General features: G+C 48.8%; 1 protein-coding gene across 2 annotated transcripts in view; it reads left to right on the forward strand.

The window, feature by feature from the left end:
• SHROOM2 (shroom family member 2) overlaps positions 1-23877 on the forward strand; it is a 154768-nt gene that overhangs the window by 92985 nt on the left and 37906 nt on the right. The window contains exons 4-5 of one of the 2 annotated variants that reach the window (XM_042926557.1): positions 3539-5999; positions 7508-7605. In XM_042926557.1, the coding sequence (XP_042782491.1) occupies positions 3539-5999; positions 7508-7605 (2559 nt within the window). Of the gene's footprint in view, positions 1-3538; positions 6000-7507; positions 7606-23510; positions 23547-23877 lie in introns of those variants that run through there. The other variant, XM_042926558.1, reaches the window with a different exon arrangement.

Raw genomic sequence — 23877 nt, forward strand, 5'->3', positions numbered from 1 at the left:
GAGCAGGAGACCCAGATGCTGGGAGTTGTAGGTCAGTGGATGGAGGGGGAGTTCTGGGCTACCTGGAGTCCACATTTCAGGGCCAGAAGGGCTAATGTGTCAGGTAGGTGTGTGGCCACACCACAGGGGTGTTGGCTGGAGGAGGCCTCTCCTGGCCACCTTGGGTGAGTGGCCAGCGTCCTCACAAGTCTCATATTAAAAGGATGATGGCTCTGTCTCCCTCTCTCAAAATAAATAAATAAACTTAAAAAAATTTTTAGAGATGGGGGAGGCGCCTGGCTGCCTCAGTGGGTTAAGCGTCCGACTTCGGCTCAGGTCACGATCTCATGCTTCAAGCCCAGCTTCGGGCTTCTCGCTGACAGTGCAGAGCCTGCTTGGGATTGTCTCTTGTCTCCCTCTCACCCTCTCTCACCCCCCCCCCCCAAATAAATAAGTAAACTTAATATTTTTTAAGCAGGGTGGCTTTGGGTGTGTGCGAGCCCATGTATGAGTGTGTATATGTATGTATATGTACAGGTGTATCTGTAAGTGTGGCGTGTGCACATGTATGCAAGTGCATGCTTGCGCGTGTGTGCTTGAATGTATGTGTTTGTGTATGTGAGTGTGCGTGCATATCTGTTATGGAAGGGCATTTGTGCCTGTGTGTGTAGAGCTAACGTAACCATCTCAAAATCAGTTTTTGATCGTTAGTAAACACCGGTCTGCTACAAACTTCTGAAGTACTTCTGTGAAGGCAATACATCTCAGTGCATTGACCTGTTGAAAGTGACAAGAGATGATGGTATTTGGAGTCCAGGGTATTTTTGAAAAACCACAGATTCTCAACTGCGTAGTAAAAGTTAAGTGAAAAGTGGGCCTTTTATTTTCATTATCAAAGTGACGTAAAGTAATACGATTTCCATTAAGCCCATTTGGTGGTTTGTTGATGACAGAATCACGTTTGCTGCCCACATGCGTGTGGGATCGGTGCTGGGCACTATTTATAGCTGCCCAGACCTCAAATGTTACAGAGAAATCACCTCCAGGGCACTGAGGGGAGGGTGCAGGAGAACCGCCTCCTGTTCTGTCTGAGAGGGGCACTGCTCTGTCCTTTTAGGAAAGGGTATACAAGCCAACGGTCCCCTGCCTTCAGGACAATGTCACTGTCCCCGGTAGCTGCCGTATCCTCAGAACTTGTAGATGGAGCCCTTGTTGTGTGTTTTCGTTGGTTCTCTTGTTCATTTGTTTGATTTATAAATGGTCAGTGACGTGCTTTTCTAAATGTTTGTTTTTTTTGAGAGAGAGAGAGAGAGAGAGAGAGAGAGGGAGCACACAAGAACAGGGGAGGGGCAGAGAGAGAGGGAGAGACAGAATCCCAGGGAGGCTCTGCGCTGTCAGCCCAGAGCCCGACTTGTGGCTCCAACTCACGAACCCTGAGACCGTGACCTGAGCCAACATCAAGAGTCGGACGCTTAACCCACTGAGCCACCCAGGCGCCCCTTGTGTTTTGTTTTTGTTTTTGGTTTTTTTGGGGAGTGGGTTGCAATTTTATTTTTATTTATTTATTTTTTTTCAATATATGAAGTTTATTGTCAAATTGGTTTCCATACAACACCCAGTGCTCATCCCAACCCTTGTGTTTGTTTTAAGAGTGATTTCGCCAGTTCGGTCTCCTGTGTCCTTGCCCTAATCACACATTTTTCCCATTCATCCTGGTTCTCCCCAAACCTAAAGTCGCCAGGGTTGTGGTAGTTTTTCTTGGTTTTTTTTTTTTTTTTTTTTTTTTTAATTTTTTTTTCAACGTTTTTTATTTATTTTTGGGACAGAGAGAGACAGAGCATGAACGGGGGAGGGGCAGAGAGAGAGGGAGACACAGAATCGGAAACAGGCTCCAGGCTCCGAGCCATCAGCCCAGAGCCTGACGCGGGGCTCGAACTCACGGACCGCGAGATCGTGACCTGGCTGAAGTCGGACGCTTAACCGACTGCGCCACCCAGGCGCCCCTAGTTTTTCTTGTTTTTTGTTTCTTACCTTGAAGCCTGAATGTTCCAGCTTTGTTGAACTTTAATGAAAACAGTTTTTCTCTTTTTAAATGTTTATTTTTGAGAGAGAGAGAGAGAGAGAGAGAGAGAGAGTAGGGGAATAGGTAGAGAGCTAGGGAGACAGAGAATCGCAAGCAGGCTCCACGCTGCCATTTCAGAGCCCCACACGGGGCTTGAAACCAGAAACTGTAAGATCATAATCTGAGCCAAAATCAAGAGTGGGATGCTCAACTGACTGAGTCACCCAGGCTCCCCACGGAAGCATTTTTAACATGCTTGGATAAGTAGTTTTACCATCGAGAGCCATTAGCCTCCTATATACACTGTCACTACCTCATAGAATAACTGATTCCTTAACAAACATATCTCCCAGCTTGTAGCAACAAACCTGATTTTGTATTTCCCTGTCTTAGGCCCCATCCTGCTTCAGAACCAGTATTTTTGGCATTCAGGTACAGCTCCAGTGAACTCTGTCAAGTTAATGAGTCCCCTGAGCATGGTAGTGTTTGTTTTGCTAAGAAAGCCTGTGGCTTGGGTCCTTTATCAAATATTCCATTAACTGAGAGTTAAGAGGAGCTCTTGGTACTTTAATATTTGGGTGTGGAAAAGTAACGCTATCTCTGGATTTCCCCTTTTAATTTGAAAATTATCGTTATTTGGGGCACTGGGGCGGCTCACTCGGTTAAGCATCCAACTTGTCCTGGTCTCACTGTTCGTGAGTTCGAGCCCCACATCGGGCTCTGCGCTGACAGCTCAGAGCCTGTTTGGGATTCTCCCTCTCTCCCTCTCTCTCTGCCCCTCCCCTGCTCTGTCTCTCTCTCTCTCTCTCAAAATAAATAAATAAACGTAAAAAAATTTTAAAAAGAAAAGAGAAAATTACTGTCATTTGATTGCTTCTTTGGTTTTAGTAATCCATAAGAAGAATCCTTTTATACGCTAAACCCCGGGGTCCACAGTCTTGTTCTTTGAGGGGACAGGTAGGAAATATTTTAGGCTTCATGGGTCTCTGTCGGTTGCAGGTACCCAGCTCTGCCGTTGTAGCTCAGAAGTATTCACAAACAGTGTGTAAACAAATGGCCATAATTGTGTTCCAATCACAGCTTATCTGTGAGTGCTGCGATGTGAATTTCCTGTCATTTTCACGGGTCACAGAATAATCTTTTTTAAAAAATGTGTTTAATGTTAATTTATTTTTGAGAGAGAGAGAGAGAGACACACACACACAGAATGCGAGCAGAGGAGGGACAGAGAGAGAGGGAGACATAGAATCCGAAGCAGGCTCCATCCAGGCTCTGAGCTGTCAGCACAGAGCCCGACGCGCAGCTCAAACTCACGAGCCGTGAGATCATGACCCGAGCCGAAGTTGAACGCTTAACCCACTGAGCCACCCGGGCGCCCCGGCATCTGGACGTTTCTGTGTGGGGCCAGCTGTGTTCTTGGTCCTGCTCTCCTCATTTGTCCCCTTTACTATTGCTCGCTTCAAAAGCAAACTCTTCTCTCTGGTTCTTTCCTCCTAGTTCTTCCTCCCATGACCTGTCTGGCACGTGGGAGCACACGAATCTACAGCGTACCTCTGACCACTTTAGTTCCCTGGGGAGCGTCGACAGCCTGGACCACCCTTCCCAGCCCTACCCCTCCAGACGCCTCTCCGCCGCCAGGTCCAATGGCAGCATCGACCAATTGGGCGGCCCGAGCAAGCGGGACTCAGCTTACGGCTCATTCTCCACCAGCTCCAGCACGCCCGACCACGCCTTGCCCAAGGCTGATGCGTCCTCTGCAGAGAACATCCTCTACAACGTGGGCCTGGGGGAGGCCTCCAGGCCGGGCGGCCGGCAGGGCCAGGCTGCCAGTGACCCCCAGGGCCTGGAGGACAGGCTCGGGTACTTGCCACCCCGGGCCCCCCGTGACGGCAGCAGAAGCCCCAGGCCAGAGGACAGTCCTGAGACCAAGCTGGCCACCCCTGGGAAATCAAATTTGGGACCGGTTTGGTATGTCCCCGATAAGAGAAAAGCACCTTCCTCCCCTCCTCCACCACCTCCCCCTCTCCGCAGTGACAGCTTCGCTGCCACCAAGAGCCACGAGAAGGCCCAGGGCCCTCCACTCTCAGACACCGCCAGTGTGCAGCACTTTCCAGGCCCACCCCGGGCCCAGCCCCGCAGTGACTGGAGATCAGAGCCCACCAGTCAGCAGTGGAGGCCGGCACGGCCCGGCAATGGGAAGAGAGTCGGGAGCTCGGGCCCTGCGCCCCACGTCCCCCTGGACGGTGGGGTGCCGACCCCTGACCACAGGCCGGGCGGCCTCCCAGGGGCCCCTGGCCGGCTTCAGGCCTCCCTGTCCAGCACGGACGTGCGTTTCCCGCAGGCCTCCTTTGGCTGCCAGCACCCGCGCCAGTACAGTGACGAGAGTCCCTTCTGTCACGACGGCCCCAGGGCCGCCTCGTCGCTGAGGGAGCAGCACTGTGTGGCCGTCCCTGGTGGCTGCCAGGAGCCTTCTGCCCACCGTGTCCAGGACGACGGCCCCACTCGGCTCAGGTGGCCCGGTGCCACTGAGCAGAAGGGCGACAGCGGTGGGCAGAGCCGCTACTACTGTGTGACCAGCAGACAGTGCCCGCAGGCAAGCGCCCAGGCGGGACAGCCCCACGAGGAATATTGGCAGTCTGACAGGGCCGCAGAAGCCCACGAACTCCCCACTGAGCACCCGATGGGCCACGGGCCCTGGGGTCACATCCGCCAGCACGAGGAGGAGGCCCCGCACACCCGTGAGAGCGACCAGGCAGCCAAGGGCCACCCCATGGGAAGCGAGGAGCCACAGACAGCCGCCCACTGGGCAGGAGCCGCGGGGAAGGAAGCCGCCGACGGCTTCCTGTGGGCCGCGGGAGAAAGCGGCAAGATCTCCCCTCAGAAGACACCTATGCTGCACTCGCTGGCCCGGGAGGGGGCGCGCCCGCCCGACGACGGCCCGGGAGCTGGTGCCGAAAGGCCGCCCCCGTTCGATGGCCAGGTGGGCAGAGCCACCCGGAGAAGCGACCGCTTCGCCACCACCCTGAGGAACGAGGTCCAGATGCGCCGAGCCAACCTGCAGAAGAGCAGAAGCACGGTGGCGCTGGCTGGGGCCGACGAGGCGGCTCGGGAGGCCGGCGGCTGGCAGGTGGAGCCGGGAGGCGTCCCCGGCGCCTCCCCAGAAGGTTCCTTCCGGGGCACCTATAAAGACCACCTGAAGGAGGCCCAAGCCCGGGTCCTGAGGGCCACGTCCTTTAAGCGCCGCGACTTGGAGCCCAGCCCGGCCGATCGTCCCGCGGGGTCAGCAGAGCCGCGGACTGAGGAGCACAGCACACATCTGGATGCCGCCCCCCACTTCTGGGAGGGGGGCCTGCCCAAGCCGTCCCCGTCTGGAGGGGGCCTGCCGCACGTTCCCCGCATTGGGGGCCGGAAACGGTTCACGGTGCAACAGAAGCTGAAATCGTACTCCGAACCCGAGAAAATGAACGAGGTGGGGCTCGCAGGGCCCGATCGCCCCCACCGGCACCCGGGTGCATCCGAGGACACCGTGGGCACATTCGCCGACAGGTGCAAGTTTTTTGAGGAAAGCAGCAGACCCATTCACCAGAGACCTGGGCAGAGGCAAGCGCTCTGTGGATTCCCGAAGGAGAAGCTGGAGAGGCCGCGGACAGCGGGCCACGGGTACGAGGGTGCAGAGCCTTCGTTCCAGAACAGGGCCCACACGACCTCCTTTGGAGAGAACCCCAGCACTCACGGAAAAACGGCGAACATGGGAAAACCAGAACCGCCTCAGAGACTTGGAACCTTTGCTGAGTATCAAGCCTCTTGGAGGGAACAGAGAAACGCTCTAGAAGCCAGGAGTTCTGGGCGGTATCACTCAGCCGATGACATCTTGGACGCAGGTCTGGATCAACACGAGAGGCCACAGTACGTTCATGGAAGGTCCCGTTCCTCACCATCCACAGACCCCTACGAACAGGTAAGGTTTGTGCCCCAACCAAGGAAGAGCTGCCCCGGGCTGCTGTCTTAAGGCACATGTAGGATGCCCTGAAAATACGATGGCCCAATGTCAGTGTCGCTCGTGTCCCGCCGTTTGGGCATCGTTTGTGTGCACCGGCTCTTCTCGTGTCAACTTGTGTGAAAGGTACCTGGGGACTAAACAGGTACATCCATGACAATTTAACTCCGTATCCGTGTGCCCGTCCTGAGTCCCCGGCCTCCCCATCGTCACTTGCTTCGGCTGTCTTTCCTCATAATTAGCTTGCCCCAAGCTTAACACCACGTAAAGAATTTGGGGGGAAGCCTAGAAAATGGTCAGTTCTCTGAAATGCAAAGGGGTGAAGACAGTGTATGATACACGATAGCCACTCTTCAAATGCTGAGGCCTTTAAAATTTTTAATATTTGTTCCTTGTATTTTTTTTCAAATATGTTTGGATTCCTCCAGAACAAATGTAATTAAACATGCAATGCATTAAACTGTTGCACTTTTTATAAGGTGAGAATTCTTTTTATTTTTTTTTATTAAAAAGAATTTTTTAAGTTTATTTTGAGAGAGAGAGCGAGTGAATGAGCAGGGGAGGGGCGGGGGGAGAATCCCAAGCAGACTCCATGCTGTCAGCACAGAGCCCAGTGCGGGTCGCAGACTCACAAACTGTGAGATCGTGACCCCAGCTGAAACCAAGAGTCAGACGCTTTAACTGAGCCACCCAGGCGCTTCTATAAGGTAAGAGTCCTGATGCTGAAAGTTGACTTCAAGCTTTCTAGGAAATTTAAAGAAAACATTCCAGTGTCATCTCGCCTCTTTCTCTCTCTCTCTCAAAATATAAATAAACATTAAAAAATTTTTTTTTTAAAAAAGAACCAGTAGTAGGTTCAATACACAATATTCAGGGGGTGCCTAGCCTTAGTCGGTTGAGCGCCTTTTTTTTTTTTTTAATGTTTATTCATTTTTGAGAGACACCGTGCAAGCGGGGGAGGGGAGAGAGAGAGAGACAGACAGAATCTGAAGCCGGGTCCAAGCTGTCAGCACAGTCTGACACGGGGCTCGAACTCAAGGACGGTGAGACCATGACCTGAGGCAATGTCAGACGCTTAACCGACTGAACCACCCAGGTGCCCCAAGCGTCTGTCTCTTGATTTCAGCTCAGGTCACCATCTCACGGTCCATGGGCTCAAGCCCTGTGTCAGGCTGTGTGCTGTCCGTGCAGAGCCTGCTTCGGATCCTGTCTCCCTCTCTCTCAGCCCCTCCCCAGCTCGCTCTCTCGCTCTCTCTCTCTCTCTCTCTCAAAAATAAATAAATACTAAAAAACAACAGTTTGGAGACACTGAGCCCTGTGGCTGAGTGTCATTACAAGGCGGCAGGCTGCGTCCTCGCCTCCGCGGCACAGGCTCGCGGGGCAAACCCACAATGAGGGGGTTCATAATAATAGATGTCTTGAGGAAGGCGGCTTGATGATTCGGTGTCTCACTGTGCTGCTCTTGGCAGGAAGCTGCCATCGAACCACAACAGCAAGTGGGGGACGCTGGTGAGCACAGGCAACTTTCTGCCACCGTCCGGGCCGAGGAGGGACGCCCTAATCCGAGGTGGGTGAATTCTGGATTTGGGGTTGCTAAGAAGACATCTTGGAGGTGGCCTTCTCGATGGTGGGTGAATGCTTGGTTCACGTGATTGGGCCTCTGGTGGTGGTTTTTTTGCCAAACCCAGCATGGCTGCTAACTGGATGCAGTTTCCAGCACCTCAGCGTCCCCGCTGCAGACGTGGTGCCGTTTGAGCAGAGCCTGTAGCCCTGCGCCGCCTCCAGCAGAAGCGTCTCAAGGGCGAAGATGTCTTCTGATGCCATCGTGGCTTTTTTTTTTTTTTTTTGGTTCTTAAAATGGCTGCTGTGTTTTCTGTACAGTACGGTTCTTTATGTTCACAGAATGAGAAATCCAGTGTAACGTGCTTGAATGAAATGCTTTATCCAGAATGCTCGTTGAAAGGATGCTTTAATGATCTAGTACACAGCTGGGCTGCCGGGGCGTGGTCTCCAAATTGGAGTTGCCTGCGAAGATTGTCAGAAAGGAATGGAGCCAGCCTTTCTAAATCGGGCTTATTTCGAGCTCGAAAATAGAAATCAAGTCCGTTGGCTCCTCAAGAGGATCTGAAGGACTGGTGGATGGTAGCAGTGTTATTAGCACGTTGTGTGCCGTAGTTCTCAAATGTGGCCAGTGTAGCTGTTTGACTGTAGTGAGGATAGAATTTAGACTGATTAAGTAAATGAATCAATAGTGTCATCTCGCCCTTGGTACGCACGAGGAGGGAGGGAGATGGAAGCGTAGAACACTGTAGGACCTGTGGTATCAGCTTATTTTGAGAGGGCTGATAGGGGCACCTGGGTGGCTCAGTCGGTTGAGCGTCCACCTTTAGCTCAGGTCAGGATCTCACGGTTCGTGAGTTCAGCCCCCACATCAGGCTTGCTGCTGTCAGCTCAGAGCTCGCTTCAGATCCTCTGTCCCTCTCTCTCTGCCCCTCCCCCATGCACACTCTCTCAAAAATAAAACATTTAAAAAAAAAAGAGGGTTGATAGAACAGTGGAAATAAAACTACACAATTGGGTCACTGAATACAGATCTTTCTAATGCTTTGAGAATCTCTGGTGATTGGTGTGATATTCAAATTTAAACACTTAACCTCAAAATTCAGGGTTCTGTTGCAGAAATAACCAATTTAAATGTTTGCTTTTGAGAGCCTTCTATACTGGGGTTTTATTTCACTTGGCTTTAAACTCGAGTGCTGTTAGCCTTACAGCAGAGTATCCAATCTTTATGTGGCTCTGAGGGGACACGAGTGGTATTTTGTGTAGGAAGTCTGTGTAATTATCTGCATGGCTAAAACCAAGAATCCCTGGGTAAGAAGGAATGGCCACCGAATAATACACCTACGGAATCGAGCAGTTTCTGAGAAACACAATCACAGCTTTATTACTATACATTCTGGGTAAGTCGCGTACCCAGCACCAGCTATACTCTTTCTTCCAAGCCCACTTCTAGGCTGTGTTGCAGTTGTGAGAGCGCTCGGTGCACCCTGCATGTGCGAGCTCTGGTTTCACCCCTGTGCTCCTGCCATGTATGTATTTCACTGATCCTGCAGAGGGTTTGTGTGGTGGTTAGAGTTAGCGCCCCTGCGGTGAACAGAGTCCTAATGAATAGCTCTAATGTACAGTGTGTGTGTGTGTGTGTGTGTGTGTGTGTGTGTGTGTGGTAAATGGCACTATCAATAGTGAAAGGGTCAAGAGGAACAGGGGGAGGGACCATATGCTTCATTTATCATGGCTGTGTCTTCTAGCGGACTGTGTAACCACCCTGAAGAAATTAGTTCCAGAAGCTTTCTGCTTTTGAGCTACAGACCCAGCAATTTTCAGAATTGTGTGCACTTTCAAAGAGTGGCAGGACTCAATGAAATTCTAGAATAGGAGCATTGAAAAGCCATTCCCAGTTTTTTTCAGAGAATGTTTGTTTTTCGAAATATCAGTAAGACATAATGTACTTAAAACATTAAATCTGGGAATAAAAGAAATGAAAACTCAGGTTAAGGACTGTCTTTTGCTCACCAAAAATAAAATCCTATAATACAAAGATTTTAAGATACCTAATGTTTTGCATAAATTTTTTAAATGTTTTATTTATTTTTGAGAGACAGAGAAACAGCACGAGTGGGGAAGGGGCAGAGGGAGAGAGGGAGACACAGAATCCGAAGCAGGGTCCAGGCTCTGAGCTGTCAGCACAGAGCCCAACGTGGGGCTCGGGTTCACAAACTGTGACATCATGACCTGAACCGAAGTCAGACACTCAACCAACTGAGCCACCAGGTGCCCTGCATGAATTTAAAACAATATAAGTGTGTCTATAAAAAATATGAATTACTGGGGTGCCTGGCTGGCTCAGTCAGTACAGCATGGGACTTTTGATCTCGGGGTTGTGAGTTTGAGCCCCACACTGGGCGTAGAGATTGCTTAGAAATAAAATCTTAAAAAAAAAAATTACTGATCTGATAATGGGGCAGGATAATGAATGGTTTTCGTTGTATTCTGTTGAGACAACAGTAGGGCATCAAGATAAGAGTTACTTGTTTACGTAAACCACATAGAGAACATTTTTGTGAGGGTCAAGGTTCTGTTCTATATAAAGATAAATAGGACAAAGGTTCTGCTCCCCAAGGACCTCACAGTGTAGGAGGGAAGGACAGACACCCATACTTAACCACTGAAGAGGTGACAAGTAAAGTATAATTTTGGTGAAAAGTTACGTGGTGCTTCAGAATCTTGGAGGAAAGAGGATGGGGGTGACTTCTGGATGAGTCCTGGGGAAGACGGGGGGTTTGAGCTGAAATCAGCCCACTCCCATGAGAGCAAATCCAATCGCGTGCACTTAGTACCAGCTTTCCCTGTGGTGGGCAGCGTCCCCTGCCCACACCCGACCCTCAGTCTTCTGGCTTCTGTTCTCTGAGGTTTTGTACCAGCTCTCCAAGCCCCATCATTCTGGCCAGCACAAGTCTGCTTCCTGCAAAGCTGCTCCCCCACTGACTTGGGGTCCCTCGTAAGTCGGATGCAGTAGCTTATTCCGGCCATCGTAACAAAATACCAGAGACTGGGTAGCATCCACAAAAAAAAAAAAAAAAAAAATTTGTCTTCTCACTCTTCTGGAGGCCAGAAGTCCAAGTTCGAGATGTCAGCCTCATTTCCCCCAAGGCGTTTTTCATGACTTGCAGACAGCCACCTCCTCCCCGCGTCCTCACGTGGTCTTCCCTCCACGTGTCTGTGTCGTGATCTCTTGTAAGGCACCAGGCTGGATCAGGGTCCCCTCTGATGACTTCATTTTACCTTACTTACCTCTTCAATAACCCTCCATCCAAATAGTCACATTCTGAGGTCCTGGGGGTGAGGACGCAAGCGTATAAATTTTAGGGGGATACAGTGAGTCCGTAACACTGGGAGGAATGTCGTTTCTGCCTTATACCTTAAACCAGTGCTGTCTGCTACATCGGCCCTCTCAGGAAGTGTCACCCCATCACTGAGTGGCTGAGGCCACACCTGATAGGGGAGCATTTAAAATTTTTTAAATATTTACTTGCTTATTTCTTTCTTTCTTTATTTTGAAGTGGGGGAGAGCAAGAGCAGGGGAGGGGCAGAGACAGAAAAAGAGAGAGAGAATCCCAAGCAGGCTCCGAGCCATCAGTGCTGAGCCCGATGCGGAGCTCAAACTCACGATCCATGAGATCATGACCAGGGCTGAAATCAAAAGTCCGGTGTTCAACGGACTGAGCCACTCGGGCGCCCCGTTGCGGGAGGACTTAAAATAAAAGGAAGAGGGAGGCTGCCATCCTTGAGTGTGGCTGGTGAAGAGAGAGGAATTTGGCAGAACCTCTCTGGAGGGCTTTTTGGTGGCCCGTAACCACTGCAGGCACCTTCTGGTGCACTGATCCCACTTTGAAGAGTTGCCCAAGTGAACGGCAGCACAGAGGCATTCCCCGCTGAGGTGCGGACTGATGCTCACTTGGTGGGTGTGTTTGCACCCCACCCTTCCCAGTTCTCATGGAGTCACCCCCTTGCTGCCTGCTGGTCTCCTGGCCTGGATGGCTGGTAGTGCCTTTGAACGGGGTGGAGGTCAAAATCCTGTTTTTGCACCTCGGTACCCTCCTTGCCGGGGCTCGGATCTGAGCCACGGCTCCCCTGGTCACCTTGCTGCCCAAGCCAAGGCCCACCTTCCTCGGGCAACACACTGCTCTCTGGGATCACGTTCCCGCCTTCGTGCAAGCTTTCGTCATCTCCAGCCTGGACCACAGCAGCTGCCTCCTCACTGGTTTTGGAAGATAGATTACAACTGTCCCAAGGCCCAAACCATTCAATGGCTTCTAGATGCACTTGGAATAAAATGCAAACTCCTGACTGTGACCTGGAAGGCCCTGTGTGCCCGTCCTTTTGTCGGGGGGGGGGGGGGGGGGGCACCCTTCATCACCTCACCGCTCTCCCATCCAGGCTCAGGACTCATTGCCACCTTCCTATCCCTTGAACAAGCCAAGCTCGTTTCTCCCGCGGGGCCTTGATGCTCACTATGAGACTGTTCCCGGAAGCCGGAAGCCGCAAGCCTGCCTCAGGACATCTGCTTAGCAAATGGCAGCTGGGTGTTCATGCTCAGCTTGGGGAGGGGACCTGTGGAGCACAGTGACTGACAGGTGGCTGGACCAGTTGTCAGGTGGATGAGTGGAGACATGGGTGGGTGGTGGGTAGATAAATGCATAGGTAGGTGGATAAATAGGATGGATTGGCAGATGAATGGATAGGTACCAGCCTATCCTTGGTTCAGTCCTTGATTATGGTGGATAAGGATTCCACGTTGGTACATTCTGCATGCTAAATGTCATTTAAGATTTTAGTTTATACAATAGTAAGTGAAATGGACTTGTCTTTCTGTCCTGGCATAACATTGAGAATCAAGACATAAATGTCTCAAAATAAATTTGGTAGTGTGGACTTGTTTTCCAGTATCGTGTTTTTTAAATGTTTATTTATTTATTTTTGAGACAGAGAGAGTACAAGCAGGGGAGGGGGAGAGAGGGAGACACAGAAACCGAAGCAGGCTCCAGGCTCTGAGCTGTCAGCACAGAACCCAAGGCGGGGCTTGAACCCACGGACCTTGAGACCATGACCTGAGCCGAAGTCAGATGCTTAACTGACTGAGCCACCCGGCGCCCCTCCGATATCATATTTTAAAGCTTGTAAGAAAGCTAAGCTATGCTATAGGCGATTATTGTTCTCCGATTTGAGTGTTCAATGAGTACTGTGTTCTGGGGGCTCTGGAGACCAAAGGTGATGAAAGGGGATCTAGGGGTGGAACACCATGGCTGTGGGTGCTGGCAGGTTCTGTCTACATAGCTGCCTTCCAGCCATTTCCACCCCCGCCTTTAGGAGCGAGTGCCAATGGGCTGGCACTGACCTGCAGACCTGTATCTTGTTGGGGCAGATGAGGAAGGAGGAGGAGGAGAAGGTATTCTGAATCCCAACAACTGTAAAATTGAATCTGTATGCAGTTGAGCTCTTTAGGGAAAATGTGCTTGAATATAAAATTCATAAACAAGCTAAACCCACCTGAGGGCACCTTCCTGTACACTTTCCCTGAGAGGTGACTTGGCTTACAGAGGTTGGTTAGTGCAAAGACTGATTTTTCATGTATTTTTCTTTTTAAGTTTACTTATTTTGAGAGAGAGAAAAGAGCACACGTGAGCGAGCAGGGGAGGGGCAGAGAGAGGGAGAGACATAATTCCAGGCAGGCTGTGTGCAGTCAGTACAGAGCCCAACATGGGGCTGGAACTCAGAACCATGAGCTCATGACCTGAGCTGAGATCAAGAGTCAGCTTAACTTACTGAGCCATACAGGCGCCCCTGATTTTTCATTTACTAAACAAGCTTCTTACAAATAGATTTTAAAGTAAGAGAGATTAGCCAGCCAAAGTCTATTCCTCATTTGTTGCTTTAGGGAAGACCTTTGCTTTTCCTGGCCCTCAATTAGCTAAGGGGCAATTGAAGCTTTCCATTTTGGACTGCTCTGCTGGGTAATTATGCAGCCCGCGCTGGGATAACAAGGGGACACTCCAGCTTGGACGTTTTCCAGGGTGGAGCCAGCATCTGGCAGAGCCGGCACTGGGCATAGCTTCCTTCCTGGGCGGTGGGTTTTGTGCCTGCAGTGCTTACACACTTGGCCTCTGTCTTCCGTCCTGGAGAGGAGAAAGGGCGTGGCAGAAAAAACCCTGAGCCCGGGGGGGGGGGGGGGGGGGGGGGGGGGGGGGGGGGGGACGGTGCTGGTGGGTTGTAACTCCAGTTCCTCCCTGCATTTGTAGCCACATGGCTTTTTAGGGAACGCAGAGTGAGGACAAGCGAGCGATTGCAGACTTTCTTCCATGCTGGCTTCGTCTGGTGACTTCACGTTGTTTGAAAGGGACATGGCGGGGCGGCGTGTGCGGGTTATAGGATTTGGGGCCGGAGAGGAAAGACGGGACAGCCAGAGCCAGGACAGAAGAGGCGTGCCGACGGGGCGGGGGCGGGGGCCCAGGGGTGGGGAGGGGAAGGGAAGCGGACGGCCCGCAGTTCTGAGTTCCGGGCAGGGAGAGGAGCCGGAACTGGCAGTCACATGACTTCCGGTGCTCTTCCGGGGAGCCCCCCCCCCGCCCCCGCGTCTAGCTGCGCCTGCGTGCTGGGCGCGCGCCCCCTGGTGGCCGCCAGAACTGGCTGGTGAATCCTACAACCAGCCCAGAGGCTGGTGCGTGCCCTTCCCTGATGGAGAGACCTCCATAGCCGCCCAGATGCAGAAACACCCTGCTCTTTTATCCTCTTGTCTCTCCCGGCCAGTTGGCCGCTCTCTTCAGAGCTCAGACCCTTGTCGCTTGACCTTGGTTGAATTTTCACATAAAGGTATTCATCAGTGTTTTTTTTTTTCTTTGTCCGGAAATCCATCTAAGCATACCAAGACCCATCTCCTTTCAGTTCTCCCAGCCTGCTTCTATTCTCTAGGCTGTGTCTGAGGGCTGAGATGGTCTGGGAAAGTACCCACTCAGCCATACACATTTAAATACTCCTTACGTTAACGCTGTTCATTTTGACAAAGGCATTGGCAAAGTCTGCTCTTCCTCCTTTGGAGATCATCTTTGCTGCCTGTTAACTTTTGTAGACTCTTCTGGTTGGTTGCCTAGTTAAGGTGCCTTCCATCTTGACTCAAGAACCAAGTTCCTATTTCTTATTTTTATTTATTTATTTATTTATTTATTTTTAATGTTTATTTATGTTAGAGAGAGAGAGAGCACAAGTTGGAGGGGGGCAGAGAGAGAGGTAGACACAGAATCTACCTCTCGCTCCAGGCTCTGAGCTATCAGCACAGAGCTGGATGCAGGGCTCGAACCCACAAACTGTGAGGTTATGACCTGAGCCAAAGTCCGTTGCCCAACCAACTGAGCCACCCAGGCGCCCCAGTTCCTATTTCTTCTAATGGGACCTAGCGTGGCACTCTATTTGATCCATATTAAGTTGGCTTTCCTACCATTAGTGGGTGAAGCCAAATGTCTTAATCAAACCTGAGTGATTAACTCAGGTTAGAAATATATGCACATCCCTGGGACTCCTGGGTAGCTCAGTCGGGGTTGAGCGTCCCGCTCTTGATCTTGGCTCAAGTCATGATCCCAGGGACATGGGATCAAGCCCTGTGCTAAATGTGGAGCCTGCTTAGGGTTCTCTCCCTCTCTCTCTCTCTCTCTCTCTCTCTCTTTTACTCTGCCCCACCCTTGCCACAGAGAGGAGCGAGGTGTAGGGCCCGCAGAGTCCTCCCTGATGACCCAGTAGGGTCCTGGCTGAGTTGATGCGTTCCTTCTATACCTGCCTACCTCAAGGCCACCATCCATTCAGCGTCATTCATTTTTAGAAACTTTGGACAGTAGACGTGCCAAATACAGGCACGTTGTTTGGGGCCAGGATAAGGCAGCCTAATGGCAGGTTTCGCCTTTGCTCCTTTTCCTTTGTTGGCATTTTTATATTAGAACTTTGAAATCATTGTGTGTGCAGAAAACCATTGGGGAATGCCAGGCCCACCAACGCTGAGCTCCCCGCAGGATGACTGTGAGGACTGGCCCGCTGTCTGGCTCTCAGTTCCACCTCCTCCCCTTAGGACTCACAGGCTTGTAGGTCTCTATCCAGAGGGCCTCAGTGGCCGTTCTTTGTCTCTGAGGTTACTCCAAATTACTTGCCCCCCACCCCCCGCCCTTCAATGAGGTTGTAAAGATTTATTTGTGGTAAGATCCAGACAACATAAAATTTCCCATTTGAATGTGTGCCATTCAGTGACATTTACTACAGTGATGTTGTGCAACCATCACCACTATCTAATCCCAGAACATTTTTGTCACCCCAAAAGAAAACCACCTACCCACTAAGCAGTCACTCCTGACATAGGCTTACTTTCTTTAACTTATGAGATAACTTGACGTGATCCACCACGTGGGGCAAGGGTACGTCTTACCAATACGCAGTTGTCGCCAGATGCGGGTGAGATGGGGACTCGGCTCTCGGCACTCACTTGCCACAGGCTCGGTTGTCAGGTTCTCGCACCCAGTCTCCAATCGGCTTAACCCCTGCATTTGCTGAAGGTCCACACACCTGAAATTAAAGAAAAGTCACCTATTTCTCTTAAGCGATTGAGATTGCGTCCCAATATTTCTAAGCATGTGTTAAAACTACACATCGCCCAGGACTTCACGGAAGAGCACACAGAGCCGGGGGCGTGTTTTACGTCTGTGCCCCCAGCCCCACCCCAGTAGCCCTTTTTCCTCCCACTCCCAATACGGAAATCCTTGCCACCCCCACCAGAATTCAGAGGAAAGGAAGACGAGGGAGGAAGACAAGCACGGGTAGTAACAGAATGGTTGCCTGAAAAATAGATCTCCTTCAGGGGCGCCTGGGTGGCTCAGTCGGTTGAGCGTCCGACTTCGGCTCAGGTCATGATCTCATGGTTCGTGGGTTCCAGCCCCACATCAGGCTCTGTGCTGACAGCTCAGAGCCTGAAGCCTGCTTTGGATTCTGTGTCTCCCTTTCTCTCTGCCTCCCTCCCCCCTCCCCCCTGCCCCCTGCTTGTGCGCTCGCGCTCTCTCTCTCTCTCAAAAATAAATATTGAAAAACAAACCAAAAAAGTTATTGAAAAAAATAGATCTACTTCAGGTTTTCTCAAACAGCATTTGGAGCATGTTCTTGGGAATAAGCATGTTCTCCGTGTGCGTTTACTTTTCTGTCATTGTTTCCATACTAATTCTTCAATTCATAAAAGGATATTCCGGGTGATGTGCGTAACCGCACCCTGTACATGAGGGAGTGTCTCATTGTCAGTGGCACTCACATAACTGACCCTGGTGGGGAGGAAAAAACCTGTCCACATTCATCCATTAAGCTATCCTTCTAGATCGGCAAAAGATATCAAGGTGCCTGGCCCCCAGAGCTCCTTGTCCTGTCAGTCAAAAGAAAAGCGACGGGTGAAATGAGGCCTTCTGTGACATCCAGAAAACCGGTAGCTGAACTGGAAAGAAGTAGTGCTGAGTATCAGGTGGGGCCACGGGGAGAAACAGTTTGTTCCCAGAAAACTCCCCCCACCATCGGATTAAACATTTGCTTTGTAGTCTTGCTCTCATAAAACGTGCAAATTTGTTTTGTGTTTTATAGCCTAGGAGCTATGAAAACAAAGAAAGTGAAATGTTTTATATTTAGACATGTTTCACAGTACAGTAAAAAATAAAGCCGTATGTGAGATCGCATACGTCGGCAGAATCTACAGAGACACAAAGTACATTCGTGTTGCCAGGAATTTGGGGTCGGGGGCAACGAGAATGGCTGCTGTGGTAGGTATGGAGTTTCTTCTGGGGGTGGCGAGGATGTTCTGGAATTAGATAGCATAGATAGTTGTACAACTCTGTGAACATACTAAAAAATACTGAGTTGTATACTTCCATGGGGTGAATTGTATGATATGTGGACTTTATCTCAATTTTTAAAAATCTGTGAACACTGGGATTCCACAAAAAATAAGTTAATTTAAAATAAGTCTGGGGGTAACAGAAACCCATGGGGGAGGGGAAGGAAAAAAAAAAAAGGTTAGAGTGGGAGAGAGCCAAAGCATAAGAGACTCTTAAAAACTGAGAACAAACTGAGGGTTGATGGGGGGTGGGAGGGAGGGGAGGGTGGGTGATGGGTATTGAGGAGGGCACCTTTTGGGATGAGCACTGGGTGTTGTATGGAAACCAATTTGACAATAAATTTCATATATTAAAAAAAATATATAAATAAATAAATGACCCTTCCGAGGAGTCCCACATCTCCTGGGGAAGTGCCTGCCTTAGTATCATCCTGCAGCTCTCAGTTGTCAGTGGGGAGCAACTCTGAACAAAGGCCTCAATGAAAAAGTAGTAATAGGGTTCAAAAAAATGAAATAAAATAAAATAAAATAAAATAAAATAAGTCTGGGGGAACCTGGCTGGCTCAGTCAGTGGAGCATGTGACTCTTGATCTCAGGCTTGTGAGTTCGAGCCGCATGGTGGTGTAGAGATTAATTAAAATCTTATTTATTTAAAAAAAAAATTTAATGTTTATTTATTTATTAAGAGAGAGACAGAGCACAAACAGGGCAGGGGTGAGGGAACAGAGAGAGAGGGACACACAGAATCTGAAGCAGGCTCTAGGCTTTGAGCTGTCAGTACAGAGCCTGACCCGGAGCTCAAACCCACTAACTGTGAGATCATGACCCGAGCCAAAGTTGGATGCTTAACTGACTGAGCCACCCTGGCACCCCAAAAATAAAATCTTGAAAATAATTGAAAAATGAAATGAATCTGGACATGACTCAAGTCTGAGAAATGCAGCTGTAGCTCTGAGGTCGACAAAGTTTGTAAAGGGTCAGACAGTGACTTTTCTTGACTTCGGGGATCAGACTATTCACGTTGTGATGGCTCAGGTCTTGCAGCGTGGAGGCAGCGATGGCAGGTACATACAGGAGTGTGTGGCTGTACTCCAGAAAAACGTGGCAGAAAGGTTCGCCGGCCCTGGGGTTTGGCCGAGGGATGGCTGTCGGTGAGTGTACTTTTCAGGGTTGGGAATGCAGGTCATGAATGGAGCTCTCTTTACACATTCCAAAGAGCCTTCTTTTATGATTCTCTTGCCACATGAGATCCATTTCTCTTGTCATCTTCATTGTACTCGTCTCCTGGGAGGTGGTTGAACTTCTGGAGCTTGAACGGTCCACCGAGTAGAGGTGCTGGGGCTCCTTCACAGCGTAAGGGTAGAGGACGGTGCGGGATGCTCGAACCACGGGCTCCTTTGTGATGTTCTGACTCGCAGTGATGGTGTGGGGTAGGGTCCTCAGACCCTAATGACCAACTCGGGAAGGGCTCAAGGCTTCACCAAAACTTCCCAAGAGGCGAGGGAGAAGAGTTCTTCTGGAGTGTAAGTGCTAAGGTCTTATCTTGTTCTGTTCCCTTTTTATTTGTGGAATTCTTCAAGAGCGCAAATGTTCTGTGTCAGTTAAAGACCAGGATTTGTATGTAATTTATTACAAGTGTTTATAATATAAAGTCTTTTTTTGTAATTAAAAAAAATTTTTTTTAATGTTTGTTTATTTTTGAGAGAGATAGCGTGAGCAGGGAAGAGGCAGAGACAGAGGGAGACACAGAATCTGAAGCAGGCTCCGGACTCTGAGCTGTCAGCACAGAGCCCCACATGGGGCTCGAACTCACGAACTGTGAGATCATGACCTAAGCCAATGTTGGGTGCTTAACCGACTGAGCCATCCAGGCGCCCCTTTTTTATTTAAGTTTAAGTTAGTTAACATGTAGCGTAGTAATGGTTTCAGGAGTAGAACCCAGTGACTCATCTCTTACATATGACACCCAGTGCTCATCCCAAAAGTGCCCTCCTTAATGCCCATCACCCATCTAGCCCGTCCCCCCACCCACCTCCCCTCCAGCAACTCTCAGTTTGTTCTCTGTATTTAAGAGTCTCGTATGGTTTGCATCCCTCCCTGTTTTTACCTTATTTTTCCTTCTCTTCCCCTATGTTCATCTGCAGTGTTTCTTAAATTTCACATATGAGTAAAATCATATATTTGTCTTTCTCTGACTTAATTCGCTTAGAATAAGACCCTCTAGTTCCATCCACGTTGTTGCAAATGGCAAGGTTTCATTCTTCTTGATCGTTGAGTAATACCATTGTGTGTATATATATAAACCACATCTTCTTCATCCATTCATCAGTTGATGGACGTTTGGACTTTTTCCATAATTTGACTATTGTTGAAAGTGCTGCTATACACATTGGGGTACATGTGCCCCTATGAATCAGCACTCCTGTATCCTTTGGATAAATACCTAGTAGTGCAATTACAGGGTCCTAGGGTAGATCTGTTTTTAATTTTTTGAGGAACCTCCTGTTTTCCAGAGTGACTGCACCAGTTTGCATTCCCACCAGTGGTGCAAAAGGGTTCCCCTTTCTCTGCATCCTTGCCAACTTCTGTTGTTTCTTGAGTTATTAATTTTAGTCATTCTGATGGGTGTGAGGTAGTATCTCAGTGTGGTTTGGATTTGTATTTTCCTGATGATGAATGATGTTGAACATCTTTTCACATGTCTCTTTGCCATCTGGATGTCTTCTTTGGAAAAGTATCTATTCATGTCTTCTGCCCATTTCTTCACCGGATTATTTGTTTCTTGGGTGTTGAGTTTGGTAAGTTCTTTCTAGATTGTGGATGCTAACCCTTTATCTGATATATTATTTGTAAATATCTTCTCCCATTCCGTTGGTTGCCTTTTAGTTTTGTTGATTGTTTCCTTCACTGTGCAGAAGCTTTTTATCTTGATGAGATCCCAGTAGTTCATTTTTGCTTTTTTTTCCCTTGCTTCTGGAGCCATGTCTAGTAAAAAGTTGCTGCAGCCGAGGTCAAAGAGGTTGCTGCCTGTTTTTGTCTCTAGGATTTTGGTGGTTTCTTGTCTTACATTTAGGTCTTTCGTCCATTTTGAGTTTATTTTTGTGTAAGGTGTAAGAAAGTGGTCCAGGTTCATTCTTCTGCATGTCGCTGTCCAGTGTTCCCAGCACCACTTGCTGAAGAGACTGTCTTTATTCCATTGGATATTCTTTCCTGCTTTGTCAAAGATTAGTTGGCCACACGTTTGTGGGTCCATTTCTGGATTCTCTATTCTGTTCCTGTGATCTCTGTGTCTGTTTTTGTGCCAGTACCATACTGTCTTGATGATTACAGCTTTGTAATACAGCTTCAAGTCTGGAATTGTGATGCCTCCAGCTTTGGGTCTCTTTTTCATCATTATCTTGGCTATTCAGGATCTTTTCTGGCTCCATACAAATTTTAGAATTCTTTGTTCTAGCTCTGTGAAAAATGCTGGTGGTATTTTGATAGGGATTGCATTGAATGTGTAGATTGCTTTGGATAGTATCAACACTTCAACAATATCGATAACGTAAAGTCTTGCTACCGTTAACATAGCACAAGCAATGAGTGTCCCAGTGAGTGTCCCAGACTCCGTAATAATTATGCCTTGCTCTAGTAAACATAGTTGACTTGGATATATGAAAACCCAAATTATAAACCTTAGTATTATAAAAGTGCTTTCTCTTTGGAAATAATTCATTGAGGGCGTTCTTTAAAAATTCCGCAAGCACAACTAACGTCCAGATCTTGATCTCCAATAACCTTCTGGAATCAAAGCAACCGGTGCTCCTTGGGAGAATGGCTGGGTTTAGGGCTGGGCCAGGGAATATGCAAAATGAGCCTGGAATGTCTTATAGTGCCAAAAAAGTAAGAAAGCACTGAACTAAATAAGCCCAATGACAGTAGGCACATGTCAAAAGGACACAGGAGCCGTCTTAAAGAGCTTCCTATGACCAGAACTGGAATAGTTAAAACAAGTAAATAATGTTGGATTATAACCTAGTGTATAAAATAAATATTCTTGCGTCCATACTGATATACACAAATGATGGAATAAATGGGGGAGAGAAAAGGCAAGTCTGTGCAGAAAAGTTCCAAATAATCTGTGTAGTTTGTCTGCCCTCAAGGAGGTGGCACACAACTCCCAGCTCTTTAAATATGCACTGTGTAGAGAGGACAGGATGGAAAGGTGGAGGGAGAGAAGGACATATGCTAGCCCCTGCCAGGTGATACGCAGAGATAAGTTGTGTTGACAGCATGACCCTCGATGTCATGTAATGAGGATGGCACTTTACCTTCGTGATCTTACCCCAAATCCTATAACTGCAGCGTAATCGTGACAAAACCATCAGACGGATCCTTGTTGGGAGATGTTCTATAAAATGCCTGAGCGATATTCCTCAAAACTGTTAAGGGCGTCAAGAACAAGGAAATTCTGAGAAGTTGTTCCTTAGGAGAAACTGGGGAGACACGGCTAAATGTAAAGTGGTACTCTGGGTAGAGTCCTGGAACAGAAAAAGGACATTAAGTTAAAAAAAATTTGGGGGCGCCTGGGTGCCCCCAGTCGGTTAAGCGTCCAATTTCCACTCAGGTCATGATCTCATGGTTCTTGGGTTTGAGCCCCACATCGGGCTCTGTGCTGACAGTGTGGAGCCTGCTTGGGATTTTCTCTCTGTCTCCCTCTCCCTTTGTCCCTCCCTCGTTCTTTCTGTCTCTTTCTCTGCCCTTCTCCCTCCCCTGCTCATGCACGAACTCTCCCTCTCTCTCTCGAAAGTAAACAAACCTTTAAAAACAGCAACCACAACTAAAAAACAATCTAAATCGAGTGTGGGCTGCAGTTAATATTAATGTCCTCAGACTGGCTCATTAATTATAACAAATGTAGCACATTAATGTAAGTTGTTAATTGTAGGGGACACTGGGTGTTGGGTGTATTGGAACTCTTTTATTGTCATATTTTTTCTGTAAGTCTAAAACCATTCTAAATTTTTTTTTAATGTGTGCTTATTTTTGAGAAAGAGAAACAGAATGTGAGCCAGGAAGAGGTAGAGACAGGAGACACAGAATCTGAACCAGGCTCCAGGCTCCCAGTTGTCAGCACAGAGCCCGATGTGGGACCCAAACCCACAAACTGTGAAATCATGACCTGAGCCAAAGTCGGCTGCTTAACCGACTGAGCCACCCTGGTACCCCTAAAGCCATTCTAAAATGAAGTGTTTATGTAAAATTTTATTCTTGTTTTTTTAAGATTTTATTTTTGAGGGGTGCCTAGGTGGCTCTTTCGGTTGAATGTCCGACTTTGGCTCAGGTCATGATCTCACAGTTCCTGAGTTCGAGCCCCGCATGGGACTCACTGCTATCAGTGCAGAGCCTGCTGCGGATCCTCTGTCCCCCTCTCTCTCTGCCCCTCCCCTGCTCATGCGCGCTCTCTCAAAAATAAATAAAACATTGAAAAAAAAAAGATTTTATTTTGAAGTGATCTCTACCCCAACATGGAGCTCAAACTCACAATCCTGAGGTCAAGAGTCACAGTGTTCCCCTGACTGAGCCAGTCAAGCGCCCCTAAAATGCTCTTCTTTTTGTTTGAATGTTTACTTTTGAGAGAGAGAGAAAGAGCATGAGTGGGGGAGGAGCAGAGAGAGAGGGAGACACAGAATCTGAAGCAGGCACCAGGCTCAGAGCTGTCAGCACAGAGCCCAATGCGGGGCTCAAGGTCACAAACCATGAGATCATGACCTGAGCCGAAGTCCGCCACTTATCTGACTGAGCCACCCAGGCACCCCCAAAATGGTATTCGTATAATGCATTTTGAGTTACTCAGTTTGTAAATATTAGGAACGTACCTTTTGAACAGTGAGTGGGGTGAAATATCTAATCAGCCACCATCTTACTGGACGTGTATTACGTGGGTGGGTGTGCCCTGTGCACTGAGTGTTAAGGGTGAGGCCTGAGGCCAATTTTGCCTTGTCTTAGTAACAGGACCATGTACTTGGTAAATAATCAGTGGACATGAGCAGTCTAGAAAGAAGGTAAGCTTTGGGGTTGAAGACACAGGTTTAAATTCTCATTCTCATTGCGTCAGGCCACCTCAGTTAATGACTTCATGTCCCTGGCCTACAGCAGCCTTCCTCGGAGACTTATTTCAGTGCTTCCTAGATATAACATTAATGCGTCGGCACAGTGCTGAAGATAAGTAGGTGTGGATAAAAGGAAAAAGTCACTCTTACGAATATAGCAGTAGGTACTGCAGAGTAGTATGTGTGACTCGGTTAAATGAGCAAGACTCAGAACTAACTGCCGTGAATTTAGAAGAGGCTGATAGAAGCAGGTTGAAAAGAGAAAACCCACCTTGAAGTTAGG

This window comes from Panthera leo, chromosome Y (genome assembly GCF_018350215.1).
Source record: "Panthera leo isolate Ple1 chromosome Y, P.leo_Ple1_pat1.1, whole genome shotgun sequence".
NCBI classification, from domain to species: domain Eukaryota; kingdom Metazoa; phylum Chordata; class Mammalia; order Carnivora; family Felidae; genus Panthera; species Panthera leo.